At 38.6% G+C, this 19,420-nt stretch overlaps 1 protein-coding gene across 1 annotated transcript in view; it reads left to right on the top strand.

Annotated features, from left to right (window-relative positions):
• LOC306872796 (propionyl-CoA carboxylase alpha chain, mitochondrial-like) overlaps window positions 1-19,420 on the top strand; it is a 51,622-nt gene that overhangs the window by 7,920 nt on the left and 24,282 nt on the right. Inside the window, exons 7-9 of the mRNA XM_079421637.1 lie at window positions 7,459-7,590; window positions 18,820-18,856; window positions 18,958-19,036. Coding sequence (XP_079277763.1) covers window positions 7,459-7,590; window positions 18,820-18,856; window positions 18,958-19,036 — 248 coding nt within the window. The remainder of the gene's footprint in view (window positions 1-7,458; window positions 7,591-18,819; window positions 18,857-18,957; window positions 19,037-19,420) is intronic.

Below are 19,420 nucleotides of genomic sequence, written 5' to 3'. Positions count from 1 at the left end.
CACACACTTTTTGTAATTAACAGCTCGGACCCCCCAGTAGTAATTTAATTAAAGGTGTGAGTTCTAAGGTGAGAAGGTTATTTGCAACCCAAATGAAGGCAGCGAGGCCACAAGAGTCATTTGATAAAGAGACCCCTTCCACATTCACATTCATTTATTTATTTTGAAGGACAGTGCTGTATTTCTTAGAATTTTACCAGTTCTTATTGTATAAGTCCATTTACGTGATACTGAGTGAACTTACATTACCATTCAATAGTTTGGGGTCATAAGATTATTTTAATGTCTCTAAAAGATGTCGTCTCAGCTTACCAAGGCTGCATTTATTTGTTCAGTATTACTGCAATTGAAAATAATTTTTCCATTTGAAAATATATTAAAATGAATTTCATTCCCATGATGCTAAGCTGAGTTTTCAGCAGTCACTCCAGTGATTCTTCAGAAATTGTTTTAATATGCTGATCTACTACTCAACAAAAAATTATATATCAATTTTAATATCAGTATTTTTGTAGAAACCATGATCCATGTTTCCATTTTATATTAATACAATTATTTGATGAGTAGAAAGTTCAAATAATTATTTGAAAGGAATCTTTTATTACATCATAAATATCTTTTGAGCAATTTAATGCATGCTTTCGGTAAAGGTATTATACAAAAAATAGTACTGATGCTAAACCTTTGAATGGTAGTGTAGGTGGTTGATATTCAGCAATCCTAAAGAAATAGCTCACCCAAAAATGATCTGATAAGTGTTTTGCTTTAGAATAACATTTAATTTGGACTGGATTGTTCAGGCTTCAAAAAGGACACAATGAACGTGTTCTACACAACTTATAACTGCTTTATACCAGTCCTCTGAATTCACGCAATAGCACTGTTTGAGGAATAGACCAAATTGTTTATTGATATTCTTCCCCTCCAGAGAAATGTTAAGTTTTTGTCAGTTATAATTCAGACTGGTTTTATGAACCAAATCAACTGATTAATTAAAAAAATGCTTGACTCTAATAGTACGATTTGTTCAAGAATTGGCCATTGCTAAGTCTCTCGTAAACCCTCATGGAAAGCTAGGGTGGATATGGAGAATTTCGGAGGGTTTCTTATAAAAACAACTATTGTATGGCTTCAGAAGACTTTCATAAATAATGCTATGGACTACTTATCCTTTTTTTTTGTTTTTGTAAAAGAACATACAGAATATTATAAAAAAAAAAAAAAAGTTTTTGTTTTTCATGGAAGAAAGTAGTACAATTTTAAAACAATATTACAATTAAGAAATGTTTTGGGTGAACTATCCCTTTAACCCCTGTGCCCCAAAATAATTAAGCCAAGCTCTCCAGTACTGACAAGTGCATGTGCCAACCTCCAACTGTGTCTCAGTGTTGTCATGGCAACTAAACTCAGTAGCTGCCATCTTTTTTTTAACCCTTCAATCGATTCTGACTAAATAAGGACATGCTCCGTGTCGCGGCAGGCCTCAAACACACACCGAGTGTTCGCATGGGGCCATCACTCTCTTTTTTTTTGATCTAGATATTTTCGCTTTTTTTTTAGGATTCCAAATTTCTTCTGCCAGATATCTTCTTTTTGCTTGGTTCGTTTCATTGTAGAACAGAGGAAAGAAGAACAGACAGAATTTGAGAATAGAGATGAGGGAAGACAACACGTCGTCTTTCCTTCTGTCACTTTTGTCCACAATAATCAGTCAAGGTTATTTATTTTACAATATACACGACTCTGGTGTGTGTATCATGTGTTACATGTCTTGCTCTCTTTCGTGTAGTACGACGTGAGACTCTCCTGGCAGAGTTTCCGGCAGCTGCGCTGATGTGCTCGCTAGATCTCCTTTGATATAAATCCCATTCAGGCAGGAGGGAAACACACATGGGGTGTCGTCACAGCAACGGCGGGCTCACGTTGATTGGTTGCCTAGTAGTTGTAGATAAAATTTTCAGCTAAAAATCTAAAATAAATGAGCTTTTTTTGGTGCAGTTTCGAAGGCTTTGGGTAGAACATCATACTGGTAATCAACAGAGCCTGTTAAAAATTCATCAGCATGTCAAAATAAGTGTTAAATATTAAGCAGTCAGGGACCCAAATCAGCTCAGCTGAACCCAGATTTGTTTCATGTCTCTTCAAGGTTGACGACTGCATTGATGTAAAGGACACCTTTTGATTTGACTGTTATCCTGCAGTGAACGAGTCACAAACTGCCTAAAAATCTGCCTAGCAACTAATGAATAGAAGCCGTTTTTAGGAGTTTTGCTGCCTTTTGGTTTGTAACTAAGTCATTAGAATTGCATTAGTAGGCTGTGCATATACTCCAGAAAATGCTTATTTCATGTGACCCGTTTAGTTAACTTTTGTGTTTTATTTTTTGTTTGTTTGCTTTGTGGTGTTTTGCTTTTATCTTATGTTTAGTGTTTTGTTTTCTGTTTTGCTATGTTGGGAGGATTTTTTTTTTGTGGTTTTGTGAAATTTTGTTTTGGAGTCCTTTTTGTTTTTCTGTTTTTAGTTTTCCATTTGTTTAGCGTTTTTTTTGGGGTGTTTTATTTGTTTTTAATTTTTTGTGCATTTTATTTTGAAGTTTTAGTTTTTTTTGTGATGTTTTGTGGTTATGTTTTGGAGCTATGCATCTACTCTAGAAAATGCTTTCTACGTGTGTGATGTTATTGCAGAACTCTAATATAAATTAAATTACACTGAAAGTTGAAGTGGGGAATTTCTGCATCATTAACAGCACCAACCAATTCTTTGCTAAGTGTTGCATGGACTGGAATGGACTGTGACTTTGCAAAATGTGTAATCTGCTATTTTTCTTCAAAGCAGTTGTTAAATTAGGCAGATTTTAGGTTAATACTTCACACAGTCAACCAAGGAGAAAAAAGAAATTTGGCTACATTCAAATTTGGATACTTCTCTACTATATAATAGACAAACAACAGTATATGAAAAAAGTAGTATTCATAAAACATAAGGCCAAAAGCACCCAGTGACCTACTTATTTCCTGTAAGATGTTGAAGTGTGGATCCAGTGAATAGTTGTAAATGGCAACTGATGCTGTAGGTCGCATGACAATGACACATGATGAAAGTAGTGGATTACAGATTACATTCATACAACACTCACTATATTGCCAAAAGTATTGGGTCACCCCCTTCTAATGAACATGTTTGACTACTGTAATTTCCATGAGTACAAATCTTAATGTTTAAGCATATAATGATATTCTAGGGAATTGTGTGCTTCTAATTTTATAGCAACAGTTTGGACAGAACCCTTTTCTATTCTAACATGACAGTGCCTCGGTGTATAAGGCACGGTTCAAAAAGACATGATTGATTCAGTCAGTGTGGAAGAACTTGACTGGTAGTATTTACAAAAGTGAGACCAAAAATTATTCAGACCAAGTAATGGAAAAAATAGTAATTCAGGCTTTCATGAACCTGGTTGACAGCATGCCCAGGAGACTACAGGCTGCCATTAAGGCTAAGGGTGGCCCGACAAAGTATTGATAGTTGTGTAAATATTGTCATACCAACAGCTGTCTGAATAATTTTGATTGATTGATAGAAAGGTATTATCAAGCTAAATTTGTTCTGACACAGTTTAACTTGGAGTTCTTGTAATATTTTATTAGCATTTTCTAAACTATAGGGAATAAAATGTGAGAAATGTTGAAGGTGTCTGAATAAATTTTGGTTTGACAGTATCTATTTGATAAATGAAGTTAATCAACTAACATTTTACATACTCATTTGTTTTCTTTACCCAATATTTAAAAAATGTAAAAATACAATAAAAATATCGGTATCGGTACTCCGTATCGGCAAGTACCAAAAATGTAAGTATCGGTATCGGGCGAGTACTGGAAAAAGTGGTATCGGTGCATCCCTAGAAAATAGTAAATGCAGTGATTCACACACTTACAGAAAGTGGTTTAAGTACAAGCAACTAATTTAAACCATATGCCAGCCTCATGTTAAGTATTAGGCTATTATAGTTTTTGTTTTAATTGTTTTTAATCTTTCGCTTTATTTTTTTTCCAGACATTTTTGTCCTGCTTACCCTATATACTTAACTGCTTTGGATAAAAGTGTTTGCTGTATGAGTAAATATAAATAGTTTGGTTCATAACATCTGTACCTGCTCAATTCTTTCTACCTTTTCATCCCCCAGTCACTCTTTTACATTCCCCTATATGAATACATGCGCGCGCGCGCACGCACACACACAGATGAGTGGGCCATCCACTGCCTTCTGAGTGTGTGTGTGGAAATGAAGATGTCATTTACATTAGCAGTTGAATAGCAATACCCCCCACATGAATAAGAGCTGAATGAGCCCCCCATTCTGCATAGCTGCCCCCTTTGCCCGACTGTTAATACAGTTTTACACAACGCAAACGATTGGCCAGAGCCCCTGGGCATGCGCAGGTTCAGCCTAGAGAGCTCTGTTAGGATTACCTCTACAGCCTCTTTAGCATGTTAAAAGAGAAGCGCTTTTTAATAGCAGAGAGGAGATTGAGTTTGAGTGGAGTGTGCGTGTGTGTTTTCATGCCTTTTCACTCTTTGGATGTTGTCTTGAACAAGATGTTTTCATTATCCTAGTGTTCTCCCGCTCACTTGCACAGTTGTACGCAAGCTCTTGACACTTCTAGAAGCTCACACTCTTTTTACTGTTGTTGTAGCGGCTTGCTGGTTGTCTATCCCTTTGAATGTCCCTCATGTGCGTTTGTGCATGTGCCACTTAAGAACAGGAGGAGGAGAGAGATTGAGTGACAGCTGAATAGGCCCAAGCGTTTTATTGGATTTAATTTTCCAAAACTTGAGAGACACTGTCAGAGTTTTGAGGGAAAGGTAGACTAGTGTGACTGGGGCCACCATAATTTTTCAGTGTGTTTAAACCATGATATTGTGTCCAATTTATGCATTTTATTTCATGTGACCCCTTTAGTTTAGTGAACTTTTGTGTTTTTAGTTTTTAATTTGATTGTTTTTGTTTTGTGCATTTTGTTTTGTATTGGACTACTTTTTGTTTTATATATTTCTGTTCTGTTTAGCTGTTTTTGTTATGTTGGGAGGATTTTGTTATTTTGTTTCAAAGTTCTTTTTGTTTTATTTTGTTCTGTTTAGTTAACTGGGTTTTTTAAATGTTTTAATAATTTTTTGGCATTTTGTTTTGAAGTTGTTTGTTGTTTTTGTTTTATTGTTATTTGTGCTGTTTTATGTTTTTGCTTTTGTTTAGTTTTTGTTCTGGAGTTCTTTGGTATATTAAGTTGTTAGTTGCTCTAAGGACTCATTTGTCTCAATCAAGCAAATATATTATTTTATACTTTATATTACATTATCATATTTGACAACAAACAGAAGAGAGAATTGTGAATCTTAAATTTTTGGCCTTGCAAACTTCTGATTCAGTGAAAAATAAACTCCCCTATGGTATTTGTCCACTTTATTAGTTTGTGATTTTGTAATTGACTTTAATTGATTACAGAAGCTGATTTTGTTGACACCCTAGTTTCTTTTCGCAAGCGCTTGTCAAGAGCAAACCGATCACTTTTTTGGCCTCATTTAGATTTATCAGAATGAGCTTTATTGGCCAAGTATGTTTACACATGCAAGGAATTTGTTATAGTGACAGAAGCTCCACAGTGCAACAGAAAGACCGCAACAGGACAGGACACAGGTAATGAAACAAAATAACAAGAAATAGCCATAACCAATGTACAAAGCAGCAAAAAAAACAAAACAAAAAACAATACATAATATAGACAACTATGTATGTACAGGTCAAGTATGTGCAAATTAGAAATGAGAAAAATAAAAATAAGTGAGTGTGGTGAATGGATAATGTATTAGTTGTTTTCTGATGGTTGATTTATCCTTTATCTCATGACACCATGGGTCCAGTTGGAGCTGAAAGAGTCATGGGGTCAAATCCCTCTTTTAATTACAGAGCTCCGTGGGTTCTGCGCGCCTCAGGCATACTATCTGTAGTATATTAGCCAGGAAGCAATAGCCTCCCGATTCTCGAGACTAACAAAGAAAAGAACAGATCTCCTTTTTCCCGTTCTTTTTTCTGGCTTCGTTATTTAGATGTATGTTTCTGCAGGCCTTGCCTGAAGCTACCTTTCTTTACTTCACCAAAGTTCATACCCCGGGGGTCTTTTTTTGTGAAGGGATCTGATTCTCATGGCAACAAAAGTATGGTCTTTTACCTCTTTGAGGATGAGAGATTTAGACTTTCAAAATGTTAGACTGCTATACGTAGCCAGTGCTTATAGTAAATGTTTTATATAGGTATGTTTTAAAAAAATTAAATGTCAAATGAGTTTACATGTATCTGCAGACATAATATAAGGAGATAATATAAGGGGAAGTCGTGGCCTAATGGTTAGAGAGTCGGACTCGTAATCCAAAGGTTGCGGGTTCGAGTCTCGGGCCGGCAGGAATTGTAGGTGGGGGGAGTGAATGTCCAGCGCTCTCTCCACCCTCAATACCACGACTGAGGTGCCCTTGAGCAAGGCACCGAACCCCCAACTGCTCCCCGGGCGCCGCAGCATAAATGGCTGCCCACTGCTCCGGGTGTGTGTTCACGGTGTGTGTGTGTGTTCACTGCTGTGTGTGTGCACGTTGGATGGGTTAAATGCAGAGCACGAATTCCGAGTATGGGTCACCATACTTGGCAGTATGTCACTTCACTAATAATTTTATAAAGAAATTTACAGACACATGAGATTTATATTTGTCTACAAAATTATTATTTTATTCCTGTGATGCAAAGCTGAATTTTTAGCATCGTTACTCCACATGATCCTTCAGAAATCATTCTAACATACTGGTTTGCAGCTCAAGAAACATTTATTTTAATTATCAATGTAGAAAACATTTCTGCTACTTCATATTTTTGTGGAAACTGAGATATACGGTCCAAAATAATATTTATTTGAAATGTAAATTATCTGTAATATTATAAATATCTTTACTCTCACATTTGATCAATATAATGCATCCTTGCTGAATGAAAGTATTCGTTTCTTTAATAATAATAATGCAAAAAATCTCACTGACCTCATTACTCCAAGTTCTTTAAGATTATAAGAAACCTACATCAGTCATGTGTGTCCAAACTTTTGACTGGTGCTGTGAACAAAAGTCAAATCATGATTATACACAGCAGTGTATTATGACCAGAAGAGTACAGCTGGATCATGTAATGTTGTAGGTGTGTTGAGGTTTGATGTGGAAATGAAACCTGTGGGTGTGTGTTAGGATGTATGATCAGATTATCTCTGAGTCATGCGAGTTGTGCAGCGTGACGTGACATATTTTCTGATGGTTGTCTTAATAGATTTGATGCCTGTAGTCATGATTTGTAGGTAAGATCTACTCAGAATAAATAACTTAGATGACTTAGAATTCATAATAAGGCATCTTTTTTCTCTACAGGCGGCCGAGGGGGTGACCTTCATTGGTCCTGACACACATGCCATCCAGGCCATGGGGGATAAGATCGAGAGCAAACTCATCGCCAAAGCTGCCAAAGTCAACACCATCCCAGGATTTGATGGGGTGGTCAAGGTCAGATCAACATTTGGAAAGTTTTATTTATTTGTTTATTTTTATTTTTGTCCTCAGTCTTTTCCCAAGAATCTATTACTTCTCACATACTTATGCTGTTTATCTTTAAAAACATTTTCACAAACACGTTTTCTTTTGGCCAGCTTCATGATGGTTGCTTTATCAAAACCATTTTCTATTACTTTTCTAGCTGGGCTAAACAAATGGCTTCTTGATAAAGCACAGAAATACAGTACATGTATACATATGTTATATAGTGTATATAATGTGCAGTGCATTCACTATACTGTACAGAAATTTGGGGTTGGTAACATTTTTTGTTAATGTTCTTGAAAGAAGTCTCTGCTGCTCACCAAAACTGTATTTATTTTATTAAAAATACAATAAAAACAGTTTGTGAAATATTATTACAGTTTAAAACCACTGTTTTCTATGTGAATGTATTATAAAATGTGATTTTATTTCTGTGATGTAAAGCTGAATTTTAAACAGCCATTACATCAGTCTTCAGTGTCACATGATCCTTTAGAAATCATTCTGATATGCTGATTTGCTGCTCAAGAAACATTCTCATTATCAGTGCTGTGCTGCTTTGTATTTTTGTGGAAAGCATAATACATTTTTCAGTACGAAGATAAATAGAACAGCATCTTCATTTTCACATTTGATCTTGTCGAGCAAAAGTATTAATTTCTTAAAAAAAAAAGTCTTACTGACCCCAAAACTTTGAAGGATAATCTATATGTAACTTTGCTATAGAAAAAGCATTTAAGTTGAAATTCATTTGTTTCACTATGGGTGGGCGATATGGCAAAAATATCATATCCTTTGATTTTTATTTTAATGAAATTTTACGATTTTATCACGATTCTTTGTCATGTTGGTTTTACTATTTTGCAAGCTGAGCATTACAGCTCAACTAATTTCCCTATTTCAAAAGCAAAGCCTTACAAGGTAACACAATTTAAAAAAGAATGGCAGATATTTAGGGTAAAGTGGGCGAAGATAATAATATTTGTCATTATTTTATCTTTGGTATTAAAAAAATAAGAACAAAGATACACATACAAATAAAACAGACAGTGCTTTATTTTCATGTACAATAGGTCTATTTAGCAGGAGCATTTAAGAAATTGAATGAACAAATATAAAAAATAAAACTAATATAGACTGAGTCTTATTAAAGCAACTGTATTAAAGTTTTTCAGTCAAGAGTAGCGAGTGATTTTTCTCTGTGTTTTGTTGTTTTATTAATATCATTTACTCAAATGTTGTTTAAACCTGAAATGAGTTTCTTCTGCTGAACATAAATGCTATTTTGAAGAACGTGGAAAATAGTATTCCATAGTATTTTTTTCCTACTATTAAATTCAGTGTGGACCAGCAACTTCGTGGGTTAGCCTACCCATGTTCTTCAAAATATCATCTTTTGTGTTCAGCACAAGAAAGAAATTAATACAGGTTTGGGACAGCATGTGAGTAAATAATGACAGAAATTAAATTTTAGTGAAGTGACATACTGCCAAGTATGGTGACCCATACTCGGAATTCGTGCTCTGCATTTAACCCATCCAACGTGCGCACACACAGCAGTGAACACACACACACCGTGAACACACACCCGGAGCAGTGGGCGAACTATCCCTTTAATGACAGTCGGCAGCATGTTTACTTCTGTCCCTTTAAGAGCTGCATGCATCTAATATGCATGTATCCGTTTTTCTCTCAACTTTTGTGACTGAGAATAAGTGCAGAGTCCCGTGAGAGTCACTCTACCGTTGAGTTAACACAATGTATGTAGCATTGTACAGTATATTGAGACGGAGGCGCCAGAACTGCAACAGACAGAATGTGCGCTGTAGCATGATACTACAATATTTCTTCAAAAGATTTCTTAAAAAAAAAAAAAGCATTTTTATTAATTTGACGGCCTTCAGAATATTTTCTGCTATGAATATATGAACATATTATATATCAAAATAAAGAATTTAGCCTCTGCTTTTAATTTGAAAAACTATTTTATTCTATCTTCATGTGTTCATGTTTTATCACCACTTGAATGCATGCACATAGGTTTCATCAGAAATACAACATTTTGGACAAAAAACTGAGAAATGCATTTTTATCAAAAGTGCATTTTCAAGCAAAATGCATTCAAATGTCATATTCTTTCACCTGTAAATAATTATATGAATAACTGAAATTGCATTCAATAAACAGAACAGACACACACACACACACACACACACACACACGTTTATACACACACAAACACACATGTAGGCTACATACATATTCATACTGTACATGCACGCACACATACACATACACACATATAGATAGATAGAGATGGAGATAGATATAGGTATATGTATGTGTATATATATGGATGGATCATCACGCACGCACACATTCAGATTGACGGGTTATCGGTCGATATACAACTAGAGATGTTTCTGTGTCTGTAAAGGCATTTCTCTCACTGACTACTTCGTCCCGATCAGATTCAAAATGGTCAAAACATGATCTACATATATATGATCTACATGTTCTCTGATCCTTCCATTTATGCCGATCGTCTTGTATTCGGACCCGGAAGTCCCGTAACTCATTCAGGACATGCGCTAGGGCTTTCCTTACCGTAATATACCTAGAACATGGATTGCCGTAAAAACTCGTCAATGGCGGGGAAAGAGTTAATTGTGTCTCTCAAAAAAGGCCAATATTTTAGTGCCTGTGGCACTGACCTTGTATATGACTCAAGAAAGCTCAGACACTCTACTAGGTCTTTTTAAAGTTTCTCAGTCATCTAAAAAAGTAGTTGAATATTCTGTGGGTCTGTTTACAATATGTATAAACAACTCTTGGCATACAGAGTCAGCAGTCTGTGCTGCCCAAGTCCACCAGTACATCACAGTGGAATGCAGTTTGTGGGCAAAGAGCCTTCATCCTGCTGTCTCTAGCCATGTGATCTGCGCCTAGTCAAAACAGACCCAAAATGTCATCTAGTGGCAGAAATAATCTAATAGATTTTGCAGCTTCTGTTATGAACTGTATATTGTTTTATTTTTTATTTTTATAATTAAACTAAATCCAAAGTCTAACAGAAAGACATGGTAAAGCAGGGATGATTGTTTTGGAAAGTGCAGACTGTGATATTCATCACAAAACAAATGGTCACCAAGTCACTAAATTGCCAGATATAGACTACCATCCCAAAACAGTATGGATATTTTTTTTTTTGTGAAAGTAATACTGTTATTTAACAAGGTTGTTACACTGTAAAAAACAAAAACATGTTCACTGAGTAGGGAACGAGACGCTGCGTAGCTATGACGCATTGGGAACGCCCTCTGGGTGTGCCGATTGTCTGAAGCCCTTATAGAATCACGCCAATTCATTGACTGATGGTGCGGATGCCGTCTTCAACGTTCTTATATCGCCTCCTTATACTGGCAAATGCGCCATCTGCTCCTCCGATTCCTCTGCCGAAAAAGTCCCCTTGACGGTAGGGGTGTGAATCGGCACTGGTTTCTCGATTCAATTCGATTACGATTATCATGTCAACAATTCGATTCAATTCGAAATTGCAATGCATCATGATTATATCAAATTTATTTTGTGCATTTTAATAAATTATATAAGCAGACTACTTTTTTAAAATAATTATTGTAATTAATTGATTGATTTAATATATAATTTATTTATTATTATTATTATTATTATTATTATTGTGAATTAAAACATACAAGCAAATATAAAGTAATGAGGGGGGGGGGGGGGTTATAAGTGAACTAGCGGAATCAGCTTGACGGGTGGAAATGCATACAGCCTCACGTCCGGCCACGGGTGTGCGAACGCATCTATGCCTAGAGGTGCTTGGGAACTCAGTGAGAACCAAAGAGGACATTGGGACAACTCCTGCGATGCAAAGAGGTCCACCTTCACCCTACCGAACAAATCCCAAATACTTTCAGTATCTGGGAGTGCTTTAAGTATCGAAAGTTTACAGATAATCATAGTTATGGGTTTTTTCTTTTTTTCCTCAGCCTTATTGCCATTTGATTATTAGCTACTGATGAGAGAGACACTGGCAGCTTTAATAGACTGCATTCACACTAATGCACAGATCTATTTCCACATATCAGATGTTTTGTCCTGTTCTGAAAACACACTGACAGTGTACATCAATTTCGTATCATAAAAGTAGATGCAAGTGCACTTAACAGCAGCCGAGAACAAACAAACACAAAGTGCAGGCAAAAGTCAGTATGTGAGTTTCGTGCATCGAATACGTACTGCATTCCAAACGGCAGGAATGAAAGCATATCTAAAGTAAAAGACTAAAATAACAGCGAGTGGAAGCACTGTCAAGCAATGCTCACGTGTCTCGCAGCGCATATTCTGTGCAATGAAGCCCGCTGCGTTTATCTCTAGCGCGCAAACATCCCATACGCGAGAAAAAGCCAAGCTCAGATTTTAAAATCGAGAGTGCATTTTTAATACTCTCATGACAAGCACGTATGCGAATGACGTCATAGGCTATAATCGATTAATTTCGACACCCCTACTTGTCGGCAGCGCGAGGAGCTTGGCATCAAACGCAGCATCTCGTTCCCTACTCGGAGAACATGGGTTACGCAAGTAACAGAGACGTTCTCTTTCATAGGTTCACTCGATGCTGCGTAGCTATGATGCGTTGGGAACGATATACCAAACACACCAAGGTAAAAAAACGCTGCCTTATCTGGCCCGATTTTACAAACCAGATAGCACACACGGCTGGTTCATGTGGATAAAAAACCTGAGAATCTGGAGCCATGTCAACATTGAAGTTATAGAACCTGATAAAAGTGTGCGGAGAGGACCATCCTGCCCCTACACAAATATCCTCTAGGGGTACCCCTCTAAAAAAAGCTTGAGAAGATGCTACATGCCTAGTAGATTGTACCCGTACGCTGAGAGGTGAAAGACCACGCACCTCATAAGCCAGCAAAATGGCGTCCCTCACCCAGTGAGAAATTTTGTACTTCAATGCGTCAAGCCCATGGTGGCCAGCACCAAAGCATACCAACAACTGGGGAGATTTCCTCCAATGACCGGAGCGGTCCACATAGAGCTTCAAAGCTCGGACATGGCAGAGCATTGAAGCCTTTCATCATCACATGAAGGAAAGGGAGGAGGATGGAAAAAGTGAAGTGTGACCACCTGAGAGCGAAACGATGTGGATAAAACTTTGGGAACATAACCAGGCCTAGGCTGTAAGGTTACGTTCACCAGACCCGGGCCGAAGTCCATAGACATTTCGCTAACAGAGAGAGCTTGCAAGTCCCCAACTCTTTTCAGAGACGTTAGCGCCAACAAAAGAGTAACCTTGAGAATCAGCATTCGTTCTGGAGCCGACTCCAGGGTTTCAAATGGGGCTACCAGTAAACCCTCCAGGACTACTGATAAGTCCCAAGAAGGAACTCTAAGGGGGCGTACTGGTCTCAGATGCTGGACACCACGCATAAACGTAGAGACCAACTGATGTCTCCCCAGGGGAATCTCATCCAGCTCTCTCCGAGCAGCGATGGCTGCAACATAAACCCTTAAGGTGATAGTGACCGCCCCTGCTGCAAGTTTTTCTTGCAGGAGCTCCAGCACTGGACCTACAGGGCAGCTGACTTGGTCCACTGCATGGGCTAAACACCATGACTCAAAGACCTTCCACTTGGAAGAGTACAGCCTCCTCGTGGAAGGGGCTCTGGCACTAGCGATAGTATCCTGAAGATCGGCAAGAAGACCAGAAGTCAAAACTTGTGGCCCTGGATGGGCCATACCCACAGCTTCCAGACCTCGGGTTGAGGGTGCCAGATCTTGCCTTGAAGCTAAGAGAGCAGTTCTTGTCTGATCGGAATCTCCCACGGAGGCCGATACAAAAGAAGAATCAGCTCTGAGATCCACGTCTGGGATGGTCAGACCTGGGCTACAAGCAGGAGACTGACACTGCTCTCCTTCACCCTGCACAGAACTAGCGGAATCAGCTTGACGGGCGGAAATGCATACAGCCTCACGTCCGGCCATGGTGAGCGAACGCATCTATGCCCAGAGGTGCTTGGGAACTCGGTGAGAACCAAAGAGGACATTGAGACGACTCCTGCGATGCAAAGAGGTCCACCTCCGCCCTGCCGAACAAATCCCAAATCTGGGCTGCTGTTTGGAGGTTCAACATCCACTTCCCCAACCTGAGGTTCTGTCTCGACAAAGTCGGCTGCAACTTTCAAAATTCCCAGAACGTGAACCACTCTCAAGGAGAAGAGTCCAAAGGAGGAGACTGTTTAGGGTGCGCGACCGTGAACCCACTTGGCGATTTATATGGGATACTACCGCCATGTTGTCCGTCCTGACAATCACATGACACCCCCTGAGAAAGGGGAGAAATTGAATCAGTGCCAGGAAGACGGCTCTCAGTTCCAGGCAGTTTATATGCCAGGAGAGGAACTCTGGGATGCGTCTGTCATGACCATTTGGAGATGGTGAACCGCGCCCATTCTGACTCCACTCTTGAGAAAGAGGGGGTCCCGCCATATTGAAAGGGTGTGACAGCAACTGCACGACACCCTTACTAGGAGTAAAGGGGAGGCTGCGGCCATGAGGCCTAAGAGCCTGCAACAAGTGCTCACGGAGACATGATGGCCTAGCTTGAAGCGGGCCAACATGTGTTGAGGCTGGAAATCCGGGCAGGAGCCAGACGGGCCTGCATTTGAAAGGAATCCAAATGAACTCCCAAAAACACAGTTTGTTGGGAAGGGGTGAAAACACTCTTCTTGGTGTTCATTCTGAGGGCAAGAGCTTTAATGTGGCGGAGCAGGACATCCCTGTGATGGCTCACTAACTTCCTGGAGTGGGCCAAAATGAGCCAATTGTCCAGGTAGTGGAGTACACGAAATACCTTGGAGCCTCAAAGGGGCCAAAACTGCATCCATGTACTTTGTGAACGTCCTCGGTGCCAAAGTCACCACGAAGGAAAGCCTTTGGCGTCCTTGTTTAGGATGAGGGGGTCCAAAGGAACTAATGTACGGACCTGTAAAGCGACCGGTATGGGGCCTGTTAGCTGTGGTAGAGAACCGAACATGTCTCCTATCAGGCTTGGAGGATGGCCATTGTGTGGAGGGCCATGCCTGCCTGACCAGCTGCCATGTAGGACTTTCCAATAAGAGCGGAAGTGGTCCTACATGGTTTAGTTGGAAAGAAGGGGCGGGACTTCCAGGAAGGCACCGAGGATGGCGAGAAGTGTGTGGTTAGAGTGTTCTCAATCGCCGGAATGGCGGTGTAGTCCTGCTCCACGAAACCCACTAGGTTGGTGAAGTCAGCGGCTGCCACGTTCATAAGGCGGGAGAAGAAAAGGCTGCTTCCAGGATCTGGAGATCTCGTGATGCAGATCGCTGAAAAATGGTAGCTTCCTCCGTTCGGGCCTTGAATTTGGACCGCTAAGAAACCACTCGTCGAGATTAGATGACCAAGATTCATGGGGCTCGTCGGGCCAATCAATAGAGAGCTGCTCAGTGGCATGTGAAAGCACATCCAGGAGCTCGGAGTAGGCCGCAGAAGGCCGCGCCCCCTGGCCGTTAGGCAGGAGAGGATCGGTTAACAGGCCGAAGTCCTCCGAGTCAGAAGCTGCGGTGAATAAAACGTCCTCCAGCCCGAAGGAAACAGCCTCGCGTGCCTTCCGGGCTAGGACATAAAGAATCATGAATCACGAATTCAACCGGAAAACTCACACGCACGTGCTCAGGCGAGAGAGGGAGAGAAAGGGCGAGGCCCGTCAGTTCGCTCTCCATCGCCTCGAGCTCCACATCCGAACCCCAGGTCGCAGAGTCGCGGGAGGCCTCTGCAGCCTCCGGGGTGTGACGGGAAAAAAAACGGATGACTCCCTCTTAAAAACCGCAAGCCTAGTGCAGAGGGTTTTGAGATGGAAGTTTTCATAAAATTTACACTTCGAAATGCCATAAACCGCAACAGAAAATGCAGAAAAATCGCAACAGAAGGGCTAATATTGCCGCTTCATGAAGGCATGCAGAGAAATCCGAGGAGCAGATGGCGTGTTCGCCAGTACAAGGAGGCGATGTAAGAACGTGAATGAATTGACTCTATAAGGGCTTCAGACTAGAGGTCTGCATTCCCGCAGCAATTGTGGGACCCGAACATATTTCTTGCGACACGGGATTAAATTCCCAAATAAAACACGGTCGGTAACTCTGGTGTAATTTGAACAGGAGCGGGCGGTCTAACAATATCCCGTTCCGAGGTCCTTTCAGAACAGCATATCTGTGCTTTATTCTTATTGACCACCGGTACAGCCTGCACTCAGAAATGTTATGCGCGCTGCACACATTAACCAGTGCTTTCTGCGTCACGTGTTTTATTTGCGAGGTCTGTGCGTAGCGTGTACATAACTGTCCTCAGAGCAGGCTGTACCGGTGGTGAATATACGGCCCTCAGACAGAACAGGCAGGTTGTGATGAGTGACAGAGCAGAATAAGGATGGAGCAAAGTGTGGATGCGCTGTCCTTGAAGGACGTTCAACTTGGTTTTGTTTATTTTGCTTAGCCTATAAATTTAAATGACAGATGTCGTATTTATTTATTTTAAATGAATAAATTAATACTTATTTAACAAGGATGCTTTAAATTGATCAAAAGTGATAGACATTTATAATGTTACAGAATATTTCTATTTCAGATAAATGCTGTTTTTCTGAACTTTCTATTCAAAGAAACCTGCAAAAATTGTGCTCAGCCGTTTTCAAAATAATAATAATAATAATAATGTTTTTTGAGCAGCATATTAGAATGATTTCTGAAGGAGCATGTGACACTGAAGACTGGAGTAATGATGCTAAAAAAATCAGCTTTGATCACAGGAATAAATTACATTTTTTTTTTTTTAAATATATTCAAAGAGAATACCGTTATTTTAAATGGTAAAAATATTTCAAAATTGTACTATTTTTGCTGCACTTTGGCTCAAATAAATGCAGGCTTGGTGAGCTACTTTAAAAATCTTACTGTTCAAAAACTTTTGACTGGTAGTGTATGTTGATTTGTTCCTTTTTACTTCTAAAAACTGTACAATTAACAGCATTTTACTGTCTGGTTAGATCTTTTACAGTTTTTCCCTGTATATAGTACGGGAACTTAGTGTTAACCTATTAACAGGTTGTTTTTTTTAGTTTTTTTTTTTACCCTTGGCATTTTTACAATATTTTACTGTTCACATTACACTTTTTTTTTTCTTAGTGTACAAATTTCGGTTTTAAATCAGTTTTGAACTTTTCATCAAATAATACTGAAAAAAATCACAGTTTCTACGAACATATGAACTATTTTCAATAACTAATATAAGAATTTGAATTTAATAATAATAATGGTTTCTCGAGCAGCAGATCAGCATATTAGAATGATTTCTGAAGGATCATGTGACACTTGAAGACTGGAGTAATAAGACTGAAAAATAAGCTTTGCATCACAAGAATAAATTATATTTTTACTATATATTCACATAGAACAGTTATTTTAAATTACAATAATATTTAAAAATATTACTGTTTTGTATAAAATTTTTGATCAAATATGTGCAACCTTGGTGAGCAGAAGAGACTTCTTTCAAATATCTTACTGATCCCACACTTTTTCACCAGTAGTGTGTGTATGCATACATATATGTGCTTGGTTGCAAAGCATATAAAACGCTCTTAACCACAGTAAAGCTACATATCAGTCCTCTAAAGCGTCTTTAAACTCAACTCTCTTGTCTCTATTCGTTTTCTCCCTCCCCCCATCCATCCCCTCCTCCTGCATGCTGTTTAAATGGCCTTTAATGGCCGTGTGTAGTGGCTGTTTTGACACTTCCTGAGCTGATAGGGCTCTATAAAGCAAAGATGTGCCGCATGACACTCTGATTGTGTGGGCATTACCATCTGTGAACCTCCTCAACGACCCTGATAGCATCAGCACACTGATCACAGTCTGACTCTCACACACACGCAACATCTCTCCTTTAGTCCCTTCTGCTGGATTTCTCACCTCAGTTTAACTTCATTTAATGCTAGTGTAGATCTCTGCTGTTAATGTATTTTGACATCTGGTGAGAGAGAACATTTCAATGGCTGTTTTGCTATTTCAATAACTGTTTGTAAACAATTATTGTGTCACCATTTTCAATTTGCAGTTGCGTAATTGCAACAATTGTTTAAAGCAATTAAATATGACCTATTGTCACTAAATTTGCAATCTTACAGGAATCACCGCAGCAATTTTGGTAGGAAATGATTTATTTGATTTACTAGCGTGCAAAAAAAAATCCATAACATAGTCATTGGCCACGGTTTTATAGTACATTTTGCAGTCTTCCAAGTATTTGATATAATATTTAATAATTGAAAAATAATAATTAAATTTATTTCTCATTTCCAACATTATTTTTTTCACGTGAAAATGGAAAAACGTATGTCACAGAAATGTAACAATGGGCCTTAACTCTCATCAATTTGTAATGTTATTTATACAACAAAGCACATTAGATAATTCATTGATGAACTTTTCAAATGAATTGCCTCATTATGAATTGTTTCAGGTATTATACAAGCATAAGACTTGAATTAGGGTTTCTTTAAGTCACTTCAATCATTGCTGTCTCAGGTGTTGATTTGTTATTATATCCTTTAAAACAAACCAGTTTCAGCTATTTTCTTTTTGTTACACAATGTTAAAATTTTAGATCAAATTTAAATAAAACATTTTTATCCCATTTTAAACTATTGTGAATTTTCTTTTTTTTACCCTTGCCTTCATTTATTTATTTTTCTACTTTTCAAGCTTTTAATTTTGAACCTGAAAATCCGTCTTAAAATTATTACATTCAAAATAATAATAGTGGTCTTTTAAAAAATGAACTCTGATCCAGAAGTACTCATGGCTGACGAAACATCAGTCTTTTGGTTTCATAGGGTTAAAACCATTGAACATAACTATCATCAATATGATTTGCTAATCGGGTGACTTTTGTCAAATCTGAACATTTAACCTCCCATCACAAAAACTGTCTAGGTAATAAAAAGTACTATGCTATGTTGCTCCCCCTGCTGGACAAGATGAGGAAGTGAATAACCTTATGTGCTGCAGGCCATATTTCACAAACAGATATGCATTTGCTAAGCAAGGTGATGTTTTTTTGTTTTGATTTCAGGATGCGGAAGAGGCTGTGAAAATTGCAGGAGAAATTGGTAAGAGTCATTAGAATGTGGACATTTTATAGTCGTTTTCATCTATCAATAATAAAGTGATGTGATAAAGCAAACTCAGATTTTGTGTCCATCTCTTGAAGGCTACCCTGTCATGATCAAGGCATCCGCTGGTGGAGGCGGGAAAGGGATGAGGATTTCTTGGAATGATGATGAAACCAGGTGAGACATCAGAAAAGCAGATTTAGGGATGTTTTTAAGCAATTATCAGAACCAGAAGCTTTTTTTGGAGAGAGTCAGTATAAGGTTCTTATTTGAGCAGTTCTAAGCTTTATTAGACTAATTAGTTAATTAAATAAATCAGTTGGTTTTGGGGCAGTGGTATGAGGAATCAGGACTGGAAACAAACTAAGTGACCAGAGCGTTATCATTTTTCATTTTGTAATGCACGTTTACATGTAGAAAACTAAGAGACAGACTCTACATATTACCATTTATAATCAAGCCCTTAGATTCTCTATGTGTGTCTCTCTCTTCCTCCCTCCCCCTTATCTTCTTCTGTTCTTGAGAATATTAATAAAAACTTCAGTGGAACATGTTGCTGTT

This window comes from Barbus barbus (assembly GCF_936440315.1).
Source record: "Barbus barbus genome assembly, chromosome: 7".
NCBI classification, from domain to species: Eukaryota; Metazoa; Chordata; class Actinopteri; order Cypriniformes; family Cyprinidae; genus Barbus; species Barbus barbus.
The sequence above is the reverse complement of the archived record's forward strand: the minus strand, read 5'-3'. Positions and strand labels throughout refer to the sequence as shown.